General features: G+C 49.2%; 1 protein-coding gene across 4 annotated transcripts; it reads right to left on the reverse strand.

The window, feature by feature from the left end:
- Positions 1-180: 180 nt before the first annotated feature.
- LOC119973706 (neural Wiskott-Aldrich syndrome protein-like) lies at positions 181-23,289 on the reverse strand. Of its 4 annotated transcripts, none has more exons than XM_038812092.1 (7): positions 23,212-23,289; positions 21,292-21,487; positions 14,965-15,007; positions 13,826-13,979; positions 12,700-13,127; positions 4,006-4,077; positions 181-457 (listed from the first exon to the last, which is right to left on the reverse strand). In XM_038812092.1, exons 1-7 carry the CDS (start codon positions 23,246-23,248, stop codon positions 293-295), a joined length of 1,095 nt encoding a protein of 364 aa, XP_038668020.1. In that variant the 5' UTR covers positions 23,249-23,289; the 3' UTR covers positions 181-292. The 4 variants fall into 4 exon arrangements, with proteins under 4 accessions (XP_038668020.1, XP_038668022.1, XP_038668021.1 ...); XM_038812094.1 differs by having other exon boundaries at positions 323-457; positions 3,969-4,073; XM_038812093.1 differs by having other exon boundaries at positions 323-457; positions 3,969-4,077.

Raw genomic sequence — 23,289 nt, forward strand, 5'->3', positions numbered from 1 at the left:
ACTCTCTCTCCCCCCCCCCCCCCAACAACCCCCAGAATCCCAACACCCCACCCCCCCCCCCCCCAGGCTCACAGTCAGCAACCCCCCTCCCAAAGCACCCCTCCTCCCAAAACCCAGACCCCCACACCAAACACCAACCCTCCCCCAAAACCCAGCCCCACCCCCTTCAAACCCCACAAAACCCAGACACACTCAGCCCCCCCAATCAGTCTTTCACAACATTCATTCCTTCTTCAGATTTGCTGCCAGCAGCCCCTGTACAGGGCTGGAATAGGGGAATTCAAAATATTGATTAAAAAACCACAAACAAGAAAAAATGTCCCAGAAACATGGTGAAATAAAAGTTGACAGACGAGGAATTATTGGCATTTCTACAATGGCGTTGATCCAAAAATGACCTCGCACCTTGAGGGGTGAAGAATTTAATCATCCCATTCATCGTCATCTTCAAAATCAGCTGGAGCAGAAACAGATAATCAAAATTACAATGTCCTCGTACAGCCCAGCATTACCCCGGTCCCATTCTCTCCCACCCTCAAACCCTGTCACCCTCAAACCCCGTCTCATTCACCCCAACCTCCAGACCCTGTCCCATCCTCTCCTATCCCACCCATCCCCCCCAAACCCCTGTCCAATCCCCTCCAATCCCACCCCCCCAAATCCTGTCCCATCCTCCCCTATCCCACCCACCCATCCCCAAACCCTCTCCCATCCCCCCAAACCCTGTCCCATCCTCTCCTATCCCATCCCCCAAACCCTGTTCCATCCTCTCCTATCCCATCCCCCAAACCCTGTTCCATCCTCTCCTATCCCAACTCCCCCCAAACCCTGTCCCATCCCCCAAACCCTGTCCCATCCCCCAAACCCTGTTCCATCCTCTCCGATCCCAACTCCCCCCCCAAACCCTGTCCCATTCTCTACTACCCTCAAACCCTGTCTCATCCATCCCATCTTCCAGACCCTGTCCCATCCTCTCCCATTCCACCCCCCCCCCCAAACCCTGTCCCATTCTCTACCACCCTCAAACCCCGTCTCATCCATCCCATCCTCCAGACCGTCCCATCCTACAGACTGTCCCATCCTATCCCACCCACCCCCCAAACCCTGTCCCATTCTCTACTACCCTCAAACCCTGTCTCATCCATCCCATCCTCCAAACCCTGTCCCATCCTCTCCTATCCCACCCATCCCCCCCAAACCGTGTCCCATCCTCTCCTATCCCACCCCACCCCCCCAAACCCTGTCCCATCTTTTCCCACCCCCAAACCCCGTCTCATCCTCTCCCACCTCCACGACCCTGTCCCATCCTCTCTTAACCACACCCCGTCCTGGGGTGGTGGGGGCCACGCTGTAAAATGGAAAAGACTGCTCAAAACTCGTGTGATGCTGAAAATCCCACCAGTGGGAGGGGCTACAAAATTCTGCCCAATGACTCGCAACGGCTCAGAACAGTCAGAGGTTTGCAGCATGGAAACAGGCCCTTCGGCCCAACTTGTCCATGCCGCCCAGTTTTTAAACCACCAAGCTAGTCCCAATTGCCCTGATTTGGCCCATATCCCTCTATACCTAGCATTCCTATGTCATTGTCAAGACAAAATTGTACCCGCCTGTACTTCTGAATCATCTGGCAGCTCTTTCCAGACACTCACCGCTCTGAAAGAAATTGCTCTTCTGGACCCCTTTCCCCCCTCCCCCATTAAACCTATGCCCTCTAGTTTTAGACTCCTCTACCTTTGGGAAAATGATGTTGACTATCTCCCTTATCTATGCCCCTCATTATTTTATTAACCTCTACAAGATTACCCGAGCCTCCTACGCTCCAGGGAAAAAAGTCCCAGTCTACCCAGCATCTCCTTATAACTCAAACCATCAAGTCCCGGTAGCATCCTCGTAAATCTATTCTGCACTCTTTCTAGTTAAATAATATCCTTCCTATAATAGGGTGACCAGAACTGTACACAGTACTCCCAAGTATGGCCTCACTAATGCCTTGTTCAACTTCAACAAGACGTCCCAACTCCTGTATTCAATGTTCTGACCAATAAAACCTAGCCTGCTGAATGCCTTCTTCACCACCCTGTCCACCTGCCACTCCACCTTCAAGCAGCTATGAACCTGTACTCCTCGATCTCTGTTGTACTCTCCCCAACACCATTAACTGAGTAGGTCCTGCCCCAATTCAATCTACCAAAATGCATCACCTCACATTTATCTAAATTCATTGACCATTCATTGGTCCAATTGATCAAGATCCTGTTGCAATCAGAGATTACCTTCTTCACTGTCCACTATGCCACTAATCTTGGTGCCATCTGCAAACCATGCCTCCTAAATTCTCATCTAAATCATTAATATAAATAACATAACAGTGGGCCCAGCACAACGCTAGTCACAGGACTCCAATTTGAAAGTCAACCTTCTGCAACCACCCTTTCTCTTCGGTCGCCAAGCCAATTTTGTATCCCATTGGCTGGTACCTCACCCTGGATCCCTTGAGATTTAACCTTATGCAACAACCTACCTTGTGGTACCTTGTCAAAGGCCTTGCAGAAGGCCATGTAGATAACGTTGACTGCACTGCCCTCATCTACCTTCTTGGTTACCCCTTCAAAAAACTCAATCAAATTGGAGACACATGGATTTTCCACTCACAAAGCCATGCTGACTGTCTCTAATCAGTCCTTGCCTCTCCGAATGTCCATAGATCCTGTCTCTCAAAATACCCTCTAACAACTTACCCACCGCAGACGTTAGGCTCACCAGTCTGTAGTCCCCAGGATTTTCCCTGTGGCCTTTCTTAAACAAAGATACAACATTTGCTACCCTACAATCTTCAGGCACCTCACCTGTGGCTGCCGACAATTCAAATACCACTGCTAGAAGACCGTAATGTCCTCCCTAACCCCCACAACGTCCTGGGATATATTTAATCAAGTCCCGGGGATTTATCTACCTTGATGCGTTTTAAGACATCCAGCACCTCCTTCTCTGTAACATGTACACTCCTCAAGACATCACAATTTATTTCCCCAAATTCCCTAACATCCATGCCTTTCTCAGTAGTAAAACCAATTAGAAATAATTATTTAGGATCTCACTCATCTCTTGTGGATCCGCACATAAATGACCTTGTAGTTCCTCAAGAGGCCCTCTCCTGCTGAGTCACTCTATTGCCCTTTATGTATTTGTAGAAATTCTTTGGATTCTCCTTTGCCTTATCTGCCAAAGCAATCTCATGTCCCCTTTTTGCCCTCCTGATTTCTCCCTTAACTCTACTCCTCCAACTTCTATATTCTTCAAGGGATCCACTTGACCCCAGCTGCTGATGCATGTCGTATGCCTCCTTCTTTTTGGCCAGGGCCTCAATATCCTGAGTCATCCAGGATTCCCTACTTCTACCAGCCTTGCCCTTCACTCTAAAAGGAATGTGCTCACCCTGAACCCTAGTTAACACCCTTTTGAAGCCTCCCACTTACCAGCTGTCCCTTTGCTGCCAACAGACTGCCCCAATCAACTTTTGAAAGTTCGTGTCCAATACCATCAAAATTGGCTTTGCCCCGATTTAGAATTTTAACTTTTGGGCCAGACCTATCATTCTCCATAGCTATCTTAAAACTAATGGAATTATGGTCACTGGTCCCAGATTGATCCCTCACTAACACCTCTTGTCACCTGCCTTTCCTCATTTCCCAAGAGGAGGTCTGGTTTTGCCCCCTCTCTAGTTGGGCCATCCATGAATGAGAAATGTATCCAGAATACACACAACAAATTTCTCTCCATCCAAGCCCTGAATGCTATGGCTGTCCCAATCAATGCTAGGAAAGTTAAAATCCCCAACGAAAACCACCCTATATTTTTTAGCTTTCTGTAATCTCCCTACATATTAGCTCCTCAATTTCCTGCTATTTGTGGGTCTGTAGTACAATCCTATCAAATCCTATCAAAGAAACAGAAACATTCTGGCTCACTTGACGAGTGAATGACACGATTCCTTTTCTGCATTACTTTTATAAGGGCTCCCACAATGTCATCGGCCTCAGCAGGTGGAATGGGTCTGGAGACCGGGCTGTCAGCTATCTGAAAGAAAGTTATGATGAGATTAGAATGCTCAAGTCAAAAGGTTCAGAACTGCCATTCTTTCAAAGCCACAATTCAGTCATCCAGCTTATTCCAACAGGGCACAGTGTAAATTTCCATATCATTTTCTGGGCAGTGATTATTAAACATCACAACCAATGATTAAGTCCACACAGAAGCCGATAATCAGGCAGGTGCTACACTGGGACAGTGATTCGGTCAGACTTTCGGCTCAGAGAAAAATAAACATATTCTAGGTCCAAACTAAACCTCACCAGAAGTTGGATTGGATTAATTTGTCACGTATACCAAGGTACAGTGAAAAGTACTTTTCTGCGAGCAGCTTAAACAGATCATTTAGGACATGAAAATAAAATAAAATACATAATAGGGAAACACAAGGTGCACAATGTAACTACATAACACCGGCATCGGATGAAGCATACAGGGTGCAGTGTTAATGAGGTCAGTCCATAAGAGGGTTGTTTAGGAGTCTGGTAACAGCGGGGAAGCAGCTGTTTTTGAGTCTGTGCGTGCGTGTTCTCAGACTTCTGTATCTCCTGCCCAATGGGGGCTGGTTTAGCTCACCAGGCTAAATCGCTGGCTTTTAAAGCAGACCAAGCAGGCCAGCAGCACGGTTCGATTCCCGTACCAGCCTCCCCGGACAGGCACCGGAATGTGGCGACTAGGGGCTTTTCACAGTAACTTCATTGAAGCCTACTCGTGACAATAAGCGATTTTCATTTCAATGGAAGAAGTTGGAAGAGTGATTAAGCCAGGTGGGAGGGATCTTTGATTATGCTGCCCGCTTTCCCCAGGCAGCGGGAGGTGTAGATGGAGTCAATGGATGGGAGGCAGGTTCGTGTGATGGACTGGGTGGTGTTCACGACTCTCTGAAGTTTCTTGAGGTCTTGGGCCGAGCAGTTGCCATACCAGGCTGTGATGCAGCCCGATAGGATGCTTTCTATGGTGCATCTGTAAAAGTTGGTAAGGGTTAATGTGGACATGCCGAATTTCCTTAGTTTCGAGGAAGTATAGGCGCTGTTGTGCTTTCTTGGTGGTAGCGTCGACGTGGACGGACCAATTGGAAATGTGCACCCCTAGGAAGTTGAAACTGCTAACCAGATTGACTAGGTTGAGATTGTTCTCACTGGAGTTCAGAAGAATGAGGGTGATCTCATGGGGACTTATAAAATTTTAACGGGACTAGACAGGGTAGATGCAGGGAAGATGTTACCAATGATGGGTGTGTCCAGAATGAGGGGTCACAGTCTGAGGAACATAGAACATAGAACGATACAGCGCAGTACAGGCCCTTCGGCCCAGAATGTTGCACCGACATGGGAAGTCAAAAACTAAAGGCCATCTAACCTACACTATGCCATTATCATCCATATGCTTATCCAATAAATTTTTAAATGCCCTCAATGTTGGCGAGTTCACTACTGTTGCAGGTAGGGCATTCCACAGCCTCACCACTCTTTGCGTAAAAAACCCACCTCTGACCTATATCTATTACCCCTCAATTTAAGGCTATGTCCCCTCGTGCTAGCCACCTCCATCCGCGGGAGAAGGCTCTCACTGTCCACCCTATCTAACCCTCTGATCATTTTGTATGCCTCTATTAGGTCACCTCTTAACCTTCTTCTCTCTAACGAAAACAACCTCAAGTCCATCAGCCTTTCCTCATAAGATTTTCCCTCCATACCAGGCAACATCCTGGTAAATCTCCTCTGCACCCGTTCCAAAGCTTCCACGTCCTTCCTATAATGAGGCGACCAGAACGGTACGCAATACTCCAAATGCGGCCGTACCTGAGTTTTGTACAGCTGCAATATGACCTCATGGCTCCGGAACTCAATCCCTCTACCAATAAAGGCCAACACACCATAGGCCCTATCAACCTGGGTGGCAACTTTCAGGGATCTATGTACATGGACACAGAGATCCCTCTGCTCATCCACACTGCCAAGAATTTTACCATTAGCCAAATATTCCGCATTCCTGTTATTCTTTCCAAAGTGAATCACCTCACACTTCTCTACATTAAACTCCATTTGCCACCTCTCAGCCCAGCTCTGCAGCTTATCTATATCCCTCTGTAACCTGCAACATCCTTCCACACTGTCTACAACTCCACCGACTTTAGTGTCGTCTGCAAATTTACTCACCCAGCCTTCTGTGCCCTTCTGTGAGGGTAAACCATTTCAGACATAGATCATAGAATTTACAGTGCAGAAGGAGGCCATTCAGCCCATCGAGTCTGCACCGGCTCCTGGAAAGAGCACCCTACCCAAGGTTAACACCTCCACCCTATCCCCATAACCCCACCCAACACTAAGGGCAATTTTGGACACTAAGGGCAATTTATCATGTCCAATCCACCTAACTTGCACATCTTTGGACTGTGGGAGGAAACCGGAGCACCCGGAGGAAACCCACGCACACACGGGGAGGATGTGCAGACTCCGCACAGACAGTGACCCAAGCCGGAATCGAACCTGGGACCCTGGAGCTGTGAAGCGATTGTGCGATCCACAATGCGACCGTGTTGCCAATAAGGAGACATTTTTTCATAGAATTTACAGTGCAGAAGGAGGCCATTCGGCCCATTGAGTCTGCACTGGCTCTTGGAAAGAGCACCCTACCCAAGCCCATACCGCCACCCTATCTCCTTAACCCAGAAACCCCACCTAACACTAAGGGGCAATTTGGACCCCGAGGGCAATTTATCATGGCCAATCCACCTAACCTGCACATCTTTGGACTGTGGGAGGAAACCGGAGCACCCGGAGCAAACCAACGCACACACAGGGAGAACGGGCAGACTCCACACAGACAGTGACCCAGCGGGGAATCAAACCTGGGACCCTGGCGCTGTGAAGTATTTGTGCTATCCACAATGCTACCGTGCTGCCCCATTTATTCACACGAAGAGTGGTGAGCCTGTGGAATTCATTACCACAGGAAGTGTTTGATGCTAAAACATTGAATATATTCAAGAGACGGCTGGATATAGCACTGGGGGGGGGGGGGGGGGGGGGGGGCGCAATGGGATCAAAGGCTATGGGGAAAATGCATAATTAGGATATTGAGTTGGATGATCAGCCATGATCGTGATAAATGGCGTAGCAGGTTCGAAGGGCCAAAAGGCCTCCTCCTGCTCCTATCTTCTATCTATGTATCTCCGCCTCAGCCCCGTTGATGCTGACAGGGGTGTGTACAGTACTTTGCTTCCTGAAGTCAATGACCAGCTCTTCAGTTTTGCTGGCATTGAGGGATAGATTGTTGTCGCTGCATCACTCCACTAGGTTCTCAATCTCCCTCCTGTATTCTGACTCGTTGTTATTCGAGATCCGGCCCATTATGGTCGTATCGTCAGCAAACTTGTAGAAGTTATTGCAGTACCAATCAGAATGAGTCCTTACTGTAGAATCACCCTCTTCTGAATTTTTCTTAAACACAATTGACAGGATGGCTCTGGCCTTTGTGCTGACCCTACTCTCCCCATAGCCCTGTATAAATCCCCAAATTAATCTGTGCCCCACGCTCTCCCCACAGCCCTGTATCAACCCCAAACTAATCTCAGCGCCCCACGCTCTCCCCATAGCCCTGTATCAATCCCTAAATTAATCTCAGTGCCCCACACTCTCCCCATAGCCCTGTATACATCCCCAAATTAATCTGTGCCCCACGCTCTCCCCACAGCCCTGTACCAATCCCAAACTAATCTCAGTGCCCCACACTCTCCCCACAGCCCTGTATCAACCCCAAACTAATCTCAGTGCCCCGCTCTCTCCCCATAGCCCTGTATAAATCCCCAAATTAATCTCAGTGCCCTACACTCTCCCCATAGCCCTGTATACATCCCCAAATTAATCTGTGCCCTACACTCTTCCCATAGCACTGTATTAACCCCAAATTAATCTCAGTGCCCCACGCTCTCCCCATAGCCCTGTATAAATCCCCAAATTAATCTGTGCCCCACACTCTCCCCATAGCCCTGTATCAACCCCAAATTAATCTCAGTGCCCCACGCTCTCCCCATAGCCCTGTATCAATCCCTAAATTAAACTGTGCCCCATGCTCTTCCCATAGCTCTGTACCAACCTCAAATTAATCTGAGCGCCCACTCTCCCCATAGCCCTGTATCAATCCCAAACTAATCCCACTGCCCCACTCCTTCTATAATTCTGCATCAATTCTAAACTAATCCCTATTCTCACCTTTAGCCCCGCTCGCTCTCAAACCCCGAAAATCAATCCCAAATTTTGATTGATTGATTTTATTTATTGTCACATTTACAGAAGTAGTGAAAAGTATTTTTCTGCAACCGAGGGAACGTACATAGTAGACAAAAAGAATAATCAGAGAACATTGACAAATGATACATCGACAAACAGTGACCAATGCGGAACAAGGGGCCAAACAAAGCAAATCTAATCCCATTGCTCCACTCTGCCTGAATCAATCCCAAATTAAATCACACCACCATTCTCTCCTCACCCATAGCCCTTCACCAAAGAGAACAAAGAACATTACAGTACAGGAACAGGCCCTTCGGCCCATCAAGCCTGCGCCGATCCAGATTCCTTATTTAGACCTACTGCTTATTGCCCGAATGATTTGCATCCTTCCATTCCCCGCCCGTTCATGTGTCTATAATGATATATCTTAAACGTTGCTATCGTGCCTGCCTCCACCATCTCCACTGGCACCATCACCAAGCACCCACCACCCTCTGTGTGAAAAACTTTCCCTGCACATCTCCTCTAAACTTTCCCCCTCTCAATTTTGATCCTGTGCTCCCTGGTAATTGAGTTTTACACACTGGGAAAAAGCTTCCGACTATCCACCCTGTCTATACCTCTCGTCATTTTGTTGAACTCAAATCAGATCTCCCCACAGCCTCAGTCTTTCCAATCAAAAAAATCTGAGTTTATTCAACCTCTCCTCATAGCCAACACTCTCCAGACCAGGCAGCATCCTGGTAAACCTTTTTTGCATTCTCTCCGAAGCTTCCACGTCCTTCTGGTAGTGTGGCAATAAGAATTGCACGCAATATTCCAAATGTGGCCTAACTAAAGTTTTAAACAACCGGTAACATGACCGGTCAACTCTTGTACTCAATGCCCCGGCCAATGAAAGCAAGCATGCCATATGTCTTCTTGACCACCTTATCCACCTGCATGCCACTTTCATGGAACTATGGACCTGAACACCCACATCGCTCTGTATGCAAATTATCCTAACGGTTCTGCCATTTACTGTATAATTCACACCCAAATTAGATATTCCAAAATGCATCACCTCATTTGTCCATATTGTATTCCATCTACCATTTCTCTGCCAACTCTCTAATCTATCTATATTCTGTTGTATTCTCTGACAGTCTCCTTCACTATCTGCAACTCCACCTTTGTGTCATCTGCAAATTTGCTAATCAGACAATCTACATTTTCCTCCTGTTGCAAAGCCAGTTGTTTATCCATTGAGCTAGCACACTCCGAATCCCATGCAACTTTACCTATTGTACCAGTCTGCCATGAGGGGCCTTGTCAAACGCCTGATTAAAGCCCACGTAGACGACGTCCACAGCCTTCCCCTCAAATAATTTTGCCATCCCCTTAAAAAAACTCTATCCAGTTGTTAAGACATGACCTTTCCCGTACAAAACCATGGTGCCTGTCACTGACAAGTCCATTTGCTTCCAAATGTGAATAAATTCTGTCCCTCAGTATCTCCTCCAATAGCTTCCCCACCACTCGCGTCAGGCTCACCGGCCTATAATTACCTGGATTATCCCATCTTAAACAAAGGGTGCAATTGGCTATTCTCCAGTCTTCTGGAACCTCACCCATGGTCAAAGACGATGCAAAGAGTTGTTAAGGCCCCAGCTATTTCCTCTCTTGCCTCCCACAGTAACCTGGGATATATCCCATCTGGCCCAGGGGACTTGTCTACCTCAATGCATTTTAAGATGGACAACACTTCCTCCTTCATTATGCTGATATGTCCCAGAGTATTCACACACCCATCCCTAACCTCACACCCGTCATGTCCCTCTCCGTGGTGAATACTGATGCAAAGTACTCACTAAGGATCTCACCCACTTTCTCTGACTCCACACAGAACTTCCTTCCTTTGTCTGAGTGGGCCTATTCTTTCCCCAGCTAATTCCACTGCCTCATTCTCAACCTCTACCAATCCCAAATTAAATCCCACTGCCATGCTCTCCCTGCCCATAACCCTGCATCAATCCCAAACTAATCCTATATCATCTGTAAACCCATAAACCTGGAACATTCCAGACACTTTGACCAGTTTATTAATCAAAAGCTTACCCAGGTGCCCTTATTTACAAGATGAACAAAGGACAAACAGAAGTTTATAATTCAACCCAAGTTTATTTTAAAACACAATGAAATAGTTACCCTTAAAATTACCCCGTCTATAGTATGCCTCAAGGTTCTTAATACTACCAGAGTTGATGAACTGGATCAAGCTGCAGGCGAGGCTGGGTCGTCTCAGGGCTTTTATCTGTGAAAGTGGGCCTTGCACACTGCTTCCTTCAGTTCCCTGCACTGCTGTGCAGCCTCCTCTGCTGCCTTTACATCGAGTCTTCGCTGGAGAGGGTCACTGAGTGCCTCCTTATACCCCTCTTTGTGCCTTCCAGAGGCTTCTCTGGCCCTCAGTCGAGGTATCTGTGTAGGGGCCACAACAACTCAGCAGGAAACCAGAGGGTCCACCTTCAGGTTCATTGTTCGCAGGCAACCTTATCCTAAACAAGGTGGTCTGGATGCCAGAAAATCTGTTCTTCATCTGCGAAATCCACAACCAAATGCATTTCAATGGGACCAATTATCTTCCGATGTCTTGTTTACAGGGCAGGTCTGGACATGCCCCAGCTGTCTGTCTCTGTTGAGTATATGCAAACTTGGTTGTTTGAATTCCCATATGGTCTGTGGTTTAACTTAAAATATCCAATTCTGTATCGGGCCTAAAATTCAGGCTGTTGGCCATCTTACCACAGTATCCATGCTGAACAAATCCCACTTCCCCATTCCCAATAACCCTGTATCAATCCCATCACTGCCTCATCTCTTCCTACAGTCCTTTATAAATCCCAAAGTAATCCCACTCCCTCACTCACAATATCTTTGTATAAAATGTTTATCCACTCTGTCCCCCATGACCTTGGACTTCTCTGTAGATCAAGGTCTGTTTGACTCAGCCGTTAATATTCAATGGCCTGGCATCCACTGCTCAGTCAATGGGAATCCCAAAGATTATTAAATAAAGATTTCCTCTTTATTTCCTTCTTCAATAGGAGGCACTTGATTTTTAAATGGTGTGGTACTCACCACTGTTGTATTGTGTATACTGCATGAGGGTATCGACCCTGTACTACAGGTACGGGGGTAGATCCCTGCCTGCTGGCTCCGCCCAGTAGGCGGAGTATAAATGTGTGGGCTCTCCAAGCTACAGCCATTTCAGCAGCAGCTGCGGGAGGCTCCACATCTCTGCGTAATAAAGCCTCGATTACTCTCTACTCTCATCTCATCGTAATTGATAGTGCATCAATTTATTACGCAGAGATTTTCCAACGATGGATCTCCGCATCAAGCCGGATCGCCTGCAGCTGCACCTCAAGCAGACAACGCCAAGTCGGCCTTCGCACATTGGCTAGCTTGCTTCGAGGCCTACATCGGATCTGCAACTGAATCACCCTCAGAGGCACAGAAGCTCCAGATCCTCTACACGTGGCTGAGCTTCAATATCTTTCCCCTCATCCGGGACGCACCCACCTACGCCGAGGCTATGGTGCTACTGAAGGAGAACTACACCCAGCAGACCAACAAAATCTACGCCAGGGACCTCCTGTCCACACGGTATCAACTCCCCGGTGAGTCTGTGGGAGATTTCCAAGTCGAGAGCGATGCATCAGACGTTGCTCTGGCCGCCACCCTCAACCAGGCAGGCAGGCCCGTGGCATTCTTTTCCCGCACCCTCCATGCCTCTGAAATTCGGCACTCCTTTGTTGAAAAGGAGGCCCAAGCCATCGTTGAAGCTGTGCGACATTGGAGGCATTACCTGGACGGCAGGAGATTCACTCTTCTCACTGACCAATGGTCGGTAGCCTTCATGTTTGATAACACATAGCGGGGCAAGATCAAAAACGATAAAATCTTGAGGTGGAGGATCGAGCTCACCACCGACAATTATGAGATTTTATGACCAAATAAAGAGTAAGGTTGTGTGGTCTCCCAAATTGTGCACAGAGGGCAGGAACATTCATAGCAGGACCAGGGCTAAGTCGTTCCAGGATTCCACAGTTCTGGTCAAGTTATAGCAAACCAGTCATGGGCTTCTCGGGAAATGGATCTTCTCAGCACTTATTCCCAACCAGAGCAAACTTCTTCCCTGTTCACACCACCAAAACGCTTCTCAATATTTAAACCTTTATTAAATCTCTCCCTAACCTTCCCGACTCTGGCGGAAACAGTCGCAGAATCTCACATCTCTCCTCATCTATATCAGTATTGATTCCGATCACGGCCATTATCCTGGTGAATCAATACTATTATGCTCGAAATTCGACAGCATCCTCCCCAGACTTACCGACTTTAAATTGCATCCATGCCGGATCTGATCCAACAACAAATATCGAGAACTGGCTGCTCCCAGAGATTTCCCCGTCTCCACTGGATTCAACCCAGCACCTCGTCTGTCGTCTTCAGGCAGAAAATTATTTCGGAGATTTGGAGGGGGTGAGGCAACACTGTCAAAGACAGGGGGTGGAGGGGGTGAGGCAACTGGGGCACTGAATACATTAGTGAGAGGGGAAAGGCCTCCAAACTCTGGACTGGGTGGAAGGAGCGCTTCTGCTCCTCGTGGAGTAGGTTGCCCAGGACTGGGAGAAGCACGTTGACCTCTCCTTGTTTGAGCAGAGGGGTGAGCAGGACCTGTTCCTGCCTCATGAGGGAGAAGCTCTTCGTCATTGGATGGAGGAGGAGCAACTGCTCTCGCACAATTAAACCCGGAGGCAACTGGAGGAGAGAGAGGGAGAGAGTGAGAATCAGTCTTGCCTCTGACCCTGTGACCCACCACCCACTTTCATTCAGATAAAAGTAAATTACTGCAGAAGCTGGAATCCGAAAACAAAACCGAACGGGAGGTCTCAGCGAGTCTGACAGCATCGGAGGAGAGAAGAGTCTGGATAACTCTTCATCAGAACAGGAAATAGGATGAGATTTATACTGCCCGCGGTGTTTCTCTTCCAACAATCCGTTTCTCCACCCCCCCCCCCCATTCTCTCCCCCCCCACCCCCCCACCCCCAGGGCTACCTGTCCCCTGGTCCAGGTTGGCCTTTGAAACACTGCCTACCTTTGTTCTGTCATCACATTCTGATCTCAATGTGCCCCTATCAGCATCCTCCTTCCAGCCTTCATCACCACCATTTACATCCCTTTGTCCATGACATCTGTCAATCTCTCCCCAGCCTCCACCTATCGTAGCCCCGATATCCATCCCCAAGGGTATAAATCAAACCCTGTTCTCTCCAGCTGTGATGGAGTCAGACTCCAAACTCCACAGGGGGGGGGGGGGGGGGGGGAGCCAAATAACCAGGTGCTTTATTTCTAATGTCTCAGTGAAAATTCCCCCTCACCCTGACCAACATTCCCACGTCTAGACCCCAATCAGCCTTCTCCCTCTCGCCCAAACCTCCTCAGACCCTTCCGGTACCTCGTTGTTCCATTTCTGTCCCCACAGCTTCAATCCCTCCTTTCTGATCGACAACATTGTAGGTCAGCTGTACGTTTCCGACACCCTTCAGCCGCTTTCTCTTCATTGTCGACTCTCGGAGCAACACCATCAAATCCGGCTCCAGCAGATCCATCTACAGCAGAGAGGAGGTAATGGAGAGCAGCTCACACACCTCGCCAACTACCCCTTAACCCCTCACCATAGGCCCAGACCCTGCTCCCCCACACCACCCCCCAACCATGGGCCCAGGCCCTGCTCCCCCACACCACCCCCCAACCCCTCACCATCGGCCCAGGCCCAGACCCTGCTCCCCCACACCACCCCCCAACCATGGGCCCAGGCCCTGCTCCCCCACACCACCCCCCACCATCGGCCCAGACCCTGCTCCCCCACACCACCCCCCAACCATGGGCCCAGGCCCTGCTCCCCCACACCACCCCCCAACCATGGGCCCAGGCCCTGCTCCCCCACACCACCCCCCCCAACCCCTCACCATGGTCACAGGCCCAGACCCTGCACCCCCCCCCCCCAAACCAGTCACCATGGTCCAGGCCCAGACACAGACCCCCCCCCCCCCCCCCCACACCACTACGGGCCCAGGCCCACAACCTGCACCCCCCCAACCCCTCACCATGGCCCAGGCCCAGACCCTGGTCCCCCATACCACCCCCCAACCCCTCACCATGGGCACAGGCCCAGACCCTGCACCCCCCCCCCCCAAACCGCTCACCATGGTCCAGACCCAGACCCATTGCCCCCCTCCCCATCCTTCACCATGGGAGGCCCAGACCTTGCCCCCCTCCCCATGGGCACAGGCCCAGACTCTCACCGCATCCCCCCCTTACCACAGACCCACCAGTCCCTCCACAGAGACTGCTCACCAAAATGATGCTGCAGAGCTGAGCTCACTGCCCCATAACGAAACCCAGGGTCCACACCCCCTCAAAGGAAGTGGGTAGTAGGGAGGGAGTAGTCGAGGGCACATTCGCTGCCTACAGGCTAGGGTCACACAATGGCCCAGAGCTCTAGTTTCCTCAGCCCCTCCCCAACACGATCATGCCCCCCCCCCCCCCCCAGACTACATTAATTGAGAGGAGGGGGGGCGATTCTGCACTTACATCAAAGGCAGTTTCAGGGTCCCAGGCCACATGACCAATGTGTCTATGGAGAGAAAAACAATGGCCCCGTCAGCAGGAATAGCAAATAGTCCATTAACCATAAACCCCGATATTCCCCAATCCCAGCCAGCCACCCAACAGAAACACGATAATGAGGCCACACGGTCCCTCCAGTCTGCTCTGCCATTCGATCAGATTGTGATGTCAACACCACATTCCCACCTGCCCCATGACCTTTGACTCACTAGATCAAAATGTGTCAAACCCGGCCTTGAATAAATTCAATATCCCAGCCTCCAGCGCTCCGTTAGAAAATTCCACAGACCAAATACCCAGCGAGAAATTCTCCCAATCTTGGCGTCAAACCTCTTATTCTTAAACCTTATTCTTGCCCCCTGGTTGTAGTCACTCCCTCGAGTGGAAACATATTCCTGGTAATAACCCTATCAAACCCCCACAGAATCTGGTCTTTCAATAAGATCACGTCTCATTCTTCTAAACTCCAGTGGGTATAGAACCGCCCGATCTTTCCCAATGAGATAAGCCCCAACATCCCAGGAACCCTCTCAGAATTGCTCTAATGCGACTACATCGCAAATAAGGAAACTAAAACTGTCTCAGGCCTAGAGTTCCAGTTTCACCAATACCACGTACAATTATAGCAAAACATCCCCAACATTATATTCGATTGCCCTGGCAATAAACAGAATCACAGAATCGTTACGCCGCCATTTGGCCTGTCGGGTCTGCACTGATTCCCCAAACAAGCATCGTGACTTAGTGCCATTCCTCTGCCTTTTCCCTGCACCCAATTCTCCAACACCCTCTCGGCTGCCCCGATTGAACCTGCCTCCACCACATTTCCACGCCAAATATTCCAGATCCCACCCACTCGCTGGCGGATAACAGTTTTTTATCACATCACATTTGCTTCTTTTGCAAATCACAGTAAATCTGAGCCCCTCTCATTCGTGATCCCTTTATGAGTGGGAACAGTTTCTCCTGGTCTACTCTGAAAAGCCCCCTCATGATTTTGAGCATTTCTATCAAATTTCATCTCAGCCTCCTTCTCCCCAAGGAGAACAGTTCCAATCTCTCTAATCTATCCTCATAACTGAAGTTTCCCCTCCCTACAACCATCTTTGTAAACCTCTTCTGCACTCTCTCCAATGAGCTAACGTTTTCCCTATACTGTGGAGCCCAGAACTGTGCCCAATATTCGGTTTAGCACAGTGGGCTAAAGAGCTGGCTTGCAATGCAGAACAAGGCCAACAGCACAGGTTCAATTCCTGTACCGGCCTCCCCGAACAGGCGCCGAAATGTGGCAACTGAGGGCTTTTCACAGTAACTTCAATGAAGCCAACTTGTGACAATAAGCTATTATTATTAATATTCCACAGCAAAAAACCGCACCGACCTCCTCAGAAGACAAACACGGGACACAACCGACAAGAGCACCGTTCGTCATCCAGTACTTTCCCAGAGCGGAGAAACTAAGACAACTTCTTCGCAGCTTCCAACACGTCATCGATGAGGATGAACATCTTGCCAAGGTCATCCCCACACCCCCATTACTTGCCTTCAAACAACCGCGCAACCTCAAACCATTGCTTGCAGCAAATTACCCAGCCTTCTGAACAGCGACCACGACATCACACAACACTGCCATGGCAATCTTTGCAAGACATGCCAGATCATTGACACGGATACCACCATTACACACGAGACCACCACCCACCAGGTATGTGGCACATACTTGTGCAACTCGGCCAACGTTGTCTACCTCGTACACTGCAGGAAAGGATGTCCTGAAGCGTGGTACATTGGCGAGACCATGCAAACACTGCGACAACGGATGAACGGGCATCGCGCGACAATCACCAGCCAGAATGTTCCCTTCCAGTCGGGGAACACTTCAGCAGTCAAGGGCATTCAGCCTCTGATCTCCGGGTAAGCGTTCTCCAAGGCGGCCTTCAGGACACGCGACAACGCAGAATCGCTAAGCAGAAACTTATAGCCAAGTTCCGCACGCATGAATGCGGCCTCAACCGGGACCTGGGATTCATGTTGCATCCTATTCACCCCCCACCATCTGGCCTGGGCTTGCAAAATCCTACCAACTGTGCTGACTTGAGACAATTCACACCTCTTTAACCTGGGGTAACCCCTATCTCTGGATCTGTAAAGATTTAATTACCTGCAAATGCTCATATTCTAAGCATTGTTGGCATCTTTGAATTTGTCTATGTGTGTGTTTCTGGAACATACCTCTTCATTCCCAGTCCTAGATCTTGTCCTGTGTAATGAGACAGGATTGCTTCATGATCTCATAGTTAGGGATCCTCTCAGAAGGAGCGATCATAATATGGTGGAATTTAAAATACAGATGGAGGGTGAGAAAGTAAAATCAAATACTAGTGTTTTGTGCTTAAACAAAGGAGATTACAAGGGGATGAGAGAAGAACTAGCTAAGGTAGACTGGGAGCAAATACTTTATGGTGGAACAGTTGAGGAACAGTGGAGAACCTTCCAAGCGATTTTTCACAGTGCTCAGCAAAGGTTTATACCAACAAAAAGGAAGGATGGTAGAAAGAGGGAAAATCGACCGTGGATATCTGAGGAAATAAGGGAGAGTATCAAATTGAAGGAAAAAGCATACAAAGTGGCAAAGATTAGTGGGAGACTAGAGGACAGGGAAATATTTAGGGGGCAACAGACAGCTACTAAAAAAAAGCTATAAAGAAGAGTAAGATAGATTATGAGAGTAAACTTGCTCAGAATATAAAAGATAGTAAAAGTTTCTTCAAATATATAAAACAAAAAAGAGTGGCTAAGGTAAATATTGGTCCTTTAGAGGATGAGAAGGGAGTTTTAATAATGGGAGATGAGAAAATGGCTGAGGAACTGAACAGGTTTTTTGGGTCGGTCTTCACAGTGGAAGACACAAATAACATGCCAGCGACTGATAGAAATGAGGCTATGACAGGTGAGGACCTTGTGAGAGGATTGTTATCACTAAGGATGGAGTGATGGGCCAGCTAATGGGGCTAAAGGTAGACAGGTCTCCTGGCCCTGATGGAATGCATCCCAGAGTGCTAAAAGAGATGGCTAGGGAAATTGCAAATGCACTCGTGATAATTTACCAAAATTCACTAGACTCTGGGGTGGTCCCGGTGGATTGGAAATTAGCAAACGTGACACCACTGTTTAAAAAAGGAGGTAGGCAGAGAGCAGGAAATTATAGGCCAGTGAGCTTAACTTCGGTAGTAGGAAAGATGCTGGAATCCATCATCAAGGAAGAAATTGCGAGGCATATGGATAGAAATTGTCCCATTGGGCAGACGCAACATGGGTTCATAAAGGGCAGGTCGTGCCTAACTAATTTAGAGGAATTTTTTGAGGACATTACCAGTGCAGTAGATAACGGGAAGCCAATGGATGTAAAGATGCATGGCATTAAGGGTACAGTAGTAGCATGGATAGAGGATTGGTTAATTAATAGAAAGCAAAGAGTGGGGATTAATGGGTGTTTCTCTAGTTGGCAATCAGTAGCTAGTGGTGTCCCTCAGGGATTAGTGTTGGGCCCACAATTGTTCACAATTTACATAGATGATTTGGAGTTGGGGACCAAGGGCAATGTGTCCAAGTTTGCAGATGACTCTAAGATGAGTGGTAAAGTGAAAAGTGTAGAGGATACTGGAAGTCTGCAGAGGGATTTGGATAGGTTAAGTGAATGGGCTAGGGTCTGGCAGCTGGAATACAATGTTGACAAATGTGAGGTTATCCATTTTGGTAGGAATAACAGCAAACGGGATTATTTAAATGGGTGTGCTAGTGAATGAGTCACAAAAAGTTGGTTTACAGGTGCAACAGGTGATTAAGGCAAATGGAATTTTGTCCTTCATTGCTAGAGGGATGGAGTTTAAGACAAGGGAGGTTATGCTGCAATTGTATAAGGTGTTAGTGAGGCCACACCTGGAGTATTGTGTTCGTTTTGGTCTCCTTACCTGAGAAAGGACTTAGTGGCTCTGGAGGGTGTGCAGAGGAGATTCACTAGGTTAATCCCAGAGCTGAAGGGGTTGGATTACAAGGAGAGGTTGAGTAGACTGGGACTGTTCTCATTGAAATTTAGAAGGATGATTGGGGGGGAGGGGGGGGGATCTTATAGAAACGTATAAAATTATGATGGGAATAGATAGGATAGATGCGGGCAGGTTTTTTCCACTGGCGGGTGACAGCAGAACTAGGGGACATGAACATTGAACATGCAATGCAGAAGGAGACCATTCGGCCCATCGAGTCTGCACTGACCCACTTAAGCCCTCACCCACCCATTAACCCCTCCTAACCTTTTTTGGACACGAAGGGCAATTTATCATGGCCAATCCACCTAATCTGCACATCTTTGGACTGTGGGAGGAAACCGGAGCACCTGGAGGAAACCCACGCACACACGGGAAGAATGTGGAGACTCCGCACAGACAGTGACCCAAGCCAGGAATCGAACCTGGGACCCTGGCGCTGTGAAGCCACAGTAATAATCACTCGTGCTACCATGCATAGCCTCAAAATAAGGGGAAGTAGATTTAGGGCTGAGTTTAGGAGGAACTTCTTCACCCAAAGGGTTGTGAATCTATGGAATTCCTTGCCCAGTTAAGCAGTAGAGGCTCCTTCATTAAATGTTTTTAAGATAAAGATGGATAGTATTTTGAAGAATAAAGGGATTAAGGGTTATGGTGTTTGGACCGGAAAGTGGAGCCGAATCCACAAAAGATCAGCCATGATCTCATTGAATGGCAGAGCAGACTCGAAGGGCCAGATGGCCTACTCCTGCTCCTAGTTTTTATGTTCTTATGTTCACCTGAGGGAGGAGCAGTGCTCCAAAAGCTCCTGTTTGAAACAAAAATGTTGGACTTTAACCTGGTGTTGTAAGACTTCTTACTGTGCTCACCCCAGTCCAATGCTCGCATCTCCACATCATTATTAATATTCCAGCCGAGATCGAATTAGTGTTTTGTAGAAATTCAGCGTAAACTCCTCGCTCTTGTACTCTCGGTCCCTATTCATAAAACCCAGAATACTCTCTGCTTTATTAACTGCTCCCTCCACCTGTCCCGTCACCTTCAATGATCTGCGCACAGATCCACCCAGGTCCCTCTGCTCCTGCAGCCCTTGAAGAATTTTACCCCTTATACAGTATATTGTCTCTCCACGTTATTCATACCAAAGCACAATTTAAATTTTTTAAATAATCTTTGTCACAAGTAGGCTGACATTAACACTGCAATGAAGTTACTGTGAAAATCCCCTAGTCGCCAAACTCCGGCGCCTGTTCGGGTACACTGAGGGAGAATTCAGAATTTCCAATTCACCCAACAAGCACGTCTTTCGGGACTTGTGGGAAGAAACCAGAGCACCCGGAGGAAACCCACACAGACACAGGAAGAACATGCAGACTCGGTACAGACAGTGACTCAAGCGGGAATCGAACCTGTGACCCTGGTGCTGTGAAGCAACAATGCTAACCACTATGCTACTGTGCTTTCCACCTCACTTCTCCACATTGAACTTTATCTGCTACCAATCAGCCCATTCCACCAACTTGCCTTTGTGCTTCTGAAGTTCTACACTGTCCTCCTCACAGTTTGCAATACGTCCAAGCTTTGAATCATCCACAAACTTTGAAATTATAACCTTACTGCTGTCTGAAAAATACCATTGACCATTACTCTCTGCTTCCTATTATTCAGCCAGTTTTCTATCCATGCTGCTACTGTCCCTTCTATTCCAGGAGCTATACTTTCTCACAAGTCTGTTGTGTGGCACTGTATCCAATGCCTTTTGAAAGTCCATGTACACCACATCTACAGCATTACCCTCATCAACCCTTTCGGTTACCTCCGGAATAAAAAAAACTATATTCCGTCTGCCTTCATAATCACTTTCATAGTATTAAGTTCATGTACCAGAACACTCAAATCCCACAGTACCATAACAGTTCTGCAAACTCTTTCCATTGATCCGATCCATCACCCGTTTAACTTCAAATCCAAACCCTCCCGCTGATACCTTACCCCATCTATGATCCCTCCACCCCACAAAAACCCCAATACCCCCACTGAAACCCAACTCCAAACACCAACTTACCCACGATCAATAACAGCGCCTCCCACCATCACTTCCTCAACTCCAAACACCGACATTCACCAACTCTTTCTCCAACCCCCTTACCTCAAACCCCCCCGTCATTGACCCAGAAACCAAATTCAACCTCAAACCCTTCCCAGCCCGTTTAGTGTTGGGAACCGGAGCTTTTGGAATTCTCACTGGAAGTTGCTGGGAGTCCCGATTTCCGATTTGGAGAGTTTGCTGCGGTTGGGTCCTCCTTTCCTTTTCTCTTGGGCCGACCCTGGCGTGGTGCCAATGACCCGGTAATGATGTCTGGTGGTGTCAAGGTTTGGTGTCACAGGGTTGGGGGTTTCAGTGGGCAGTGAGGGGCTTGTGGAATCACTCCAATTGGCCACTAAAAAAGAAGAGTCAATAATCACAGACTGACCCGAATCTCCCTCCTTCACTCCAACCCGAACCACCACAAACCATCCAATAACCATCCCATCTCCCCCCAAAAAACAACACCGCCTCTCCCCGTTTCCCCCTCCCAAAAACACCGCCTCTCCCCCGTTCCCCCATTTCCCCCCTCCCAAAAACACCGCCTTCCCCCCCTCCCAAAAACACCGCCTTCCCCCCCCTCCCAAAAACACCGCCTTCCCCCCCCTCCCAAAAACACCACCTCTCCCCCATTCCCCCCTCCCAAAAACACCACCTCTCCCCCATTCCCCCCTCCCAAAAACACCACCTCTCCCCCATTCCCCCCTCCCAAAAACACCACCTCTCCCCCATTCCCCCCTCCCAAAAACACCACCTCTCCCCCATTCCCCCCATTCCCCCCCTCCCAAAAACACCACCTCTCCCCCATTCCCCCCATTCCCCCCTCCTAAAAACACCGCCTCTCCCCCATTCCCCCCATTCCCCCCTCCCAAAAACACCACCTCCCCCATTCCCCCCTCCCAAAACACCACCTCATCCCATTCCCCCATTCCCCCCATTCCCCCATTCCCCCCTCCCAAAAACACCACCTCTCCCCCATTCCCCCCTCCCAAAACACCACCTCTCCCCCATTCCCCCCATTCCCCCCTCCCAAAAACACCACCTCTCCCCCATTCCCCCCATTCCCCCCTCCCAAAAACACCACCTCTCCCCCATTCCCCCCATTCCCCCCTCCCAAAAACACCACCTCTCCCCCATTCCCCCCTCCCAAAAACACCACCGCCTCCCCATTCCCCCCTCCCAAAAACACCACCGCCTCCCCCATTCCCCCCTCCCAAAAACACCACCGCCTCCCCCCATTCCCCCCTCCCAAAAACACCACCCCGCCTCCCCCATTCCCCCCTCCCAAAAACACCACCGCCTCCTCCATTCCCCCCTCCCAAAAACACCACCCGCCTCCCCCATTCCCCCCTCCCAAAAACACCACCGCCTCCCCCATTCCCCCCTCCCAAAAACACCACCGCCTCCCCCATTCCCCCCTCCCAAAAACACCACCCCTCCCCCATTCCCCCCTCCCAAAAACACCACCGCCTCCCCCATTCCCCCCTCCCAAAAACACCACCGCCTCCCCCATTCCCCCCTCCCAAAAACACCACCGCCTCCCCCATTCCCCCCTCCCAAAAACACCACCGCCTCCCCCATTCCCCCCTCCCCCATTCCCCCCTCCCAAAAACACCACCGCCTCCCCCATTCCCCCCTCCCAAAAACACCACCGCCTCCCCCATTCCCCCCTCCCAAAAACACCACCGCCTCCCCCATTCCCCCCTCCCAAAAACACCACCCGCCTCCCCCATTCCCCCCTCCCAAAAACACCACCCGCCTCCCCCACTCCCCCCTCCCAAAAACACCACCGCCTCCCCCATTCCCCCCTCCCAAAAACACCACCGCCTCCCCCATTCCCCCCTCCCAAAAACACCACCATCCCCCAAAAAACATCTCCTCCCTCATTTCCCCCCGATATTCCCACACACAAACCATTCCCTCCCCCGCCCCAATTCTCCCATTCACCCAGACTATTAACCCAAATATAGCAGCAAACAGCTGCAGGGTTTACAGAGGGTCAGGGTCCGGTCTTCATTCAGAGCTGGAATGAGAATAACTAGAATAATAAAACTCCCACAGAAACAGAAATCCACTTACCAAAACGGCACAGCATCTTTACTAAAGCAACTTTCATCTCTGCAAACAGTCTCACTCAGAAACACACTCAGACTCTGA

The sequence above is a fragment of the Scyliorhinus canicula genome, chromosome 11 (assembly GCF_902713615.1).
Source record: "Scyliorhinus canicula chromosome 11, sScyCan1.1, whole genome shotgun sequence".
NCBI classification, from domain to species: Eukaryota; Metazoa; Chordata; class Chondrichthyes; order Carcharhiniformes; family Scyliorhinidae; genus Scyliorhinus; species Scyliorhinus canicula.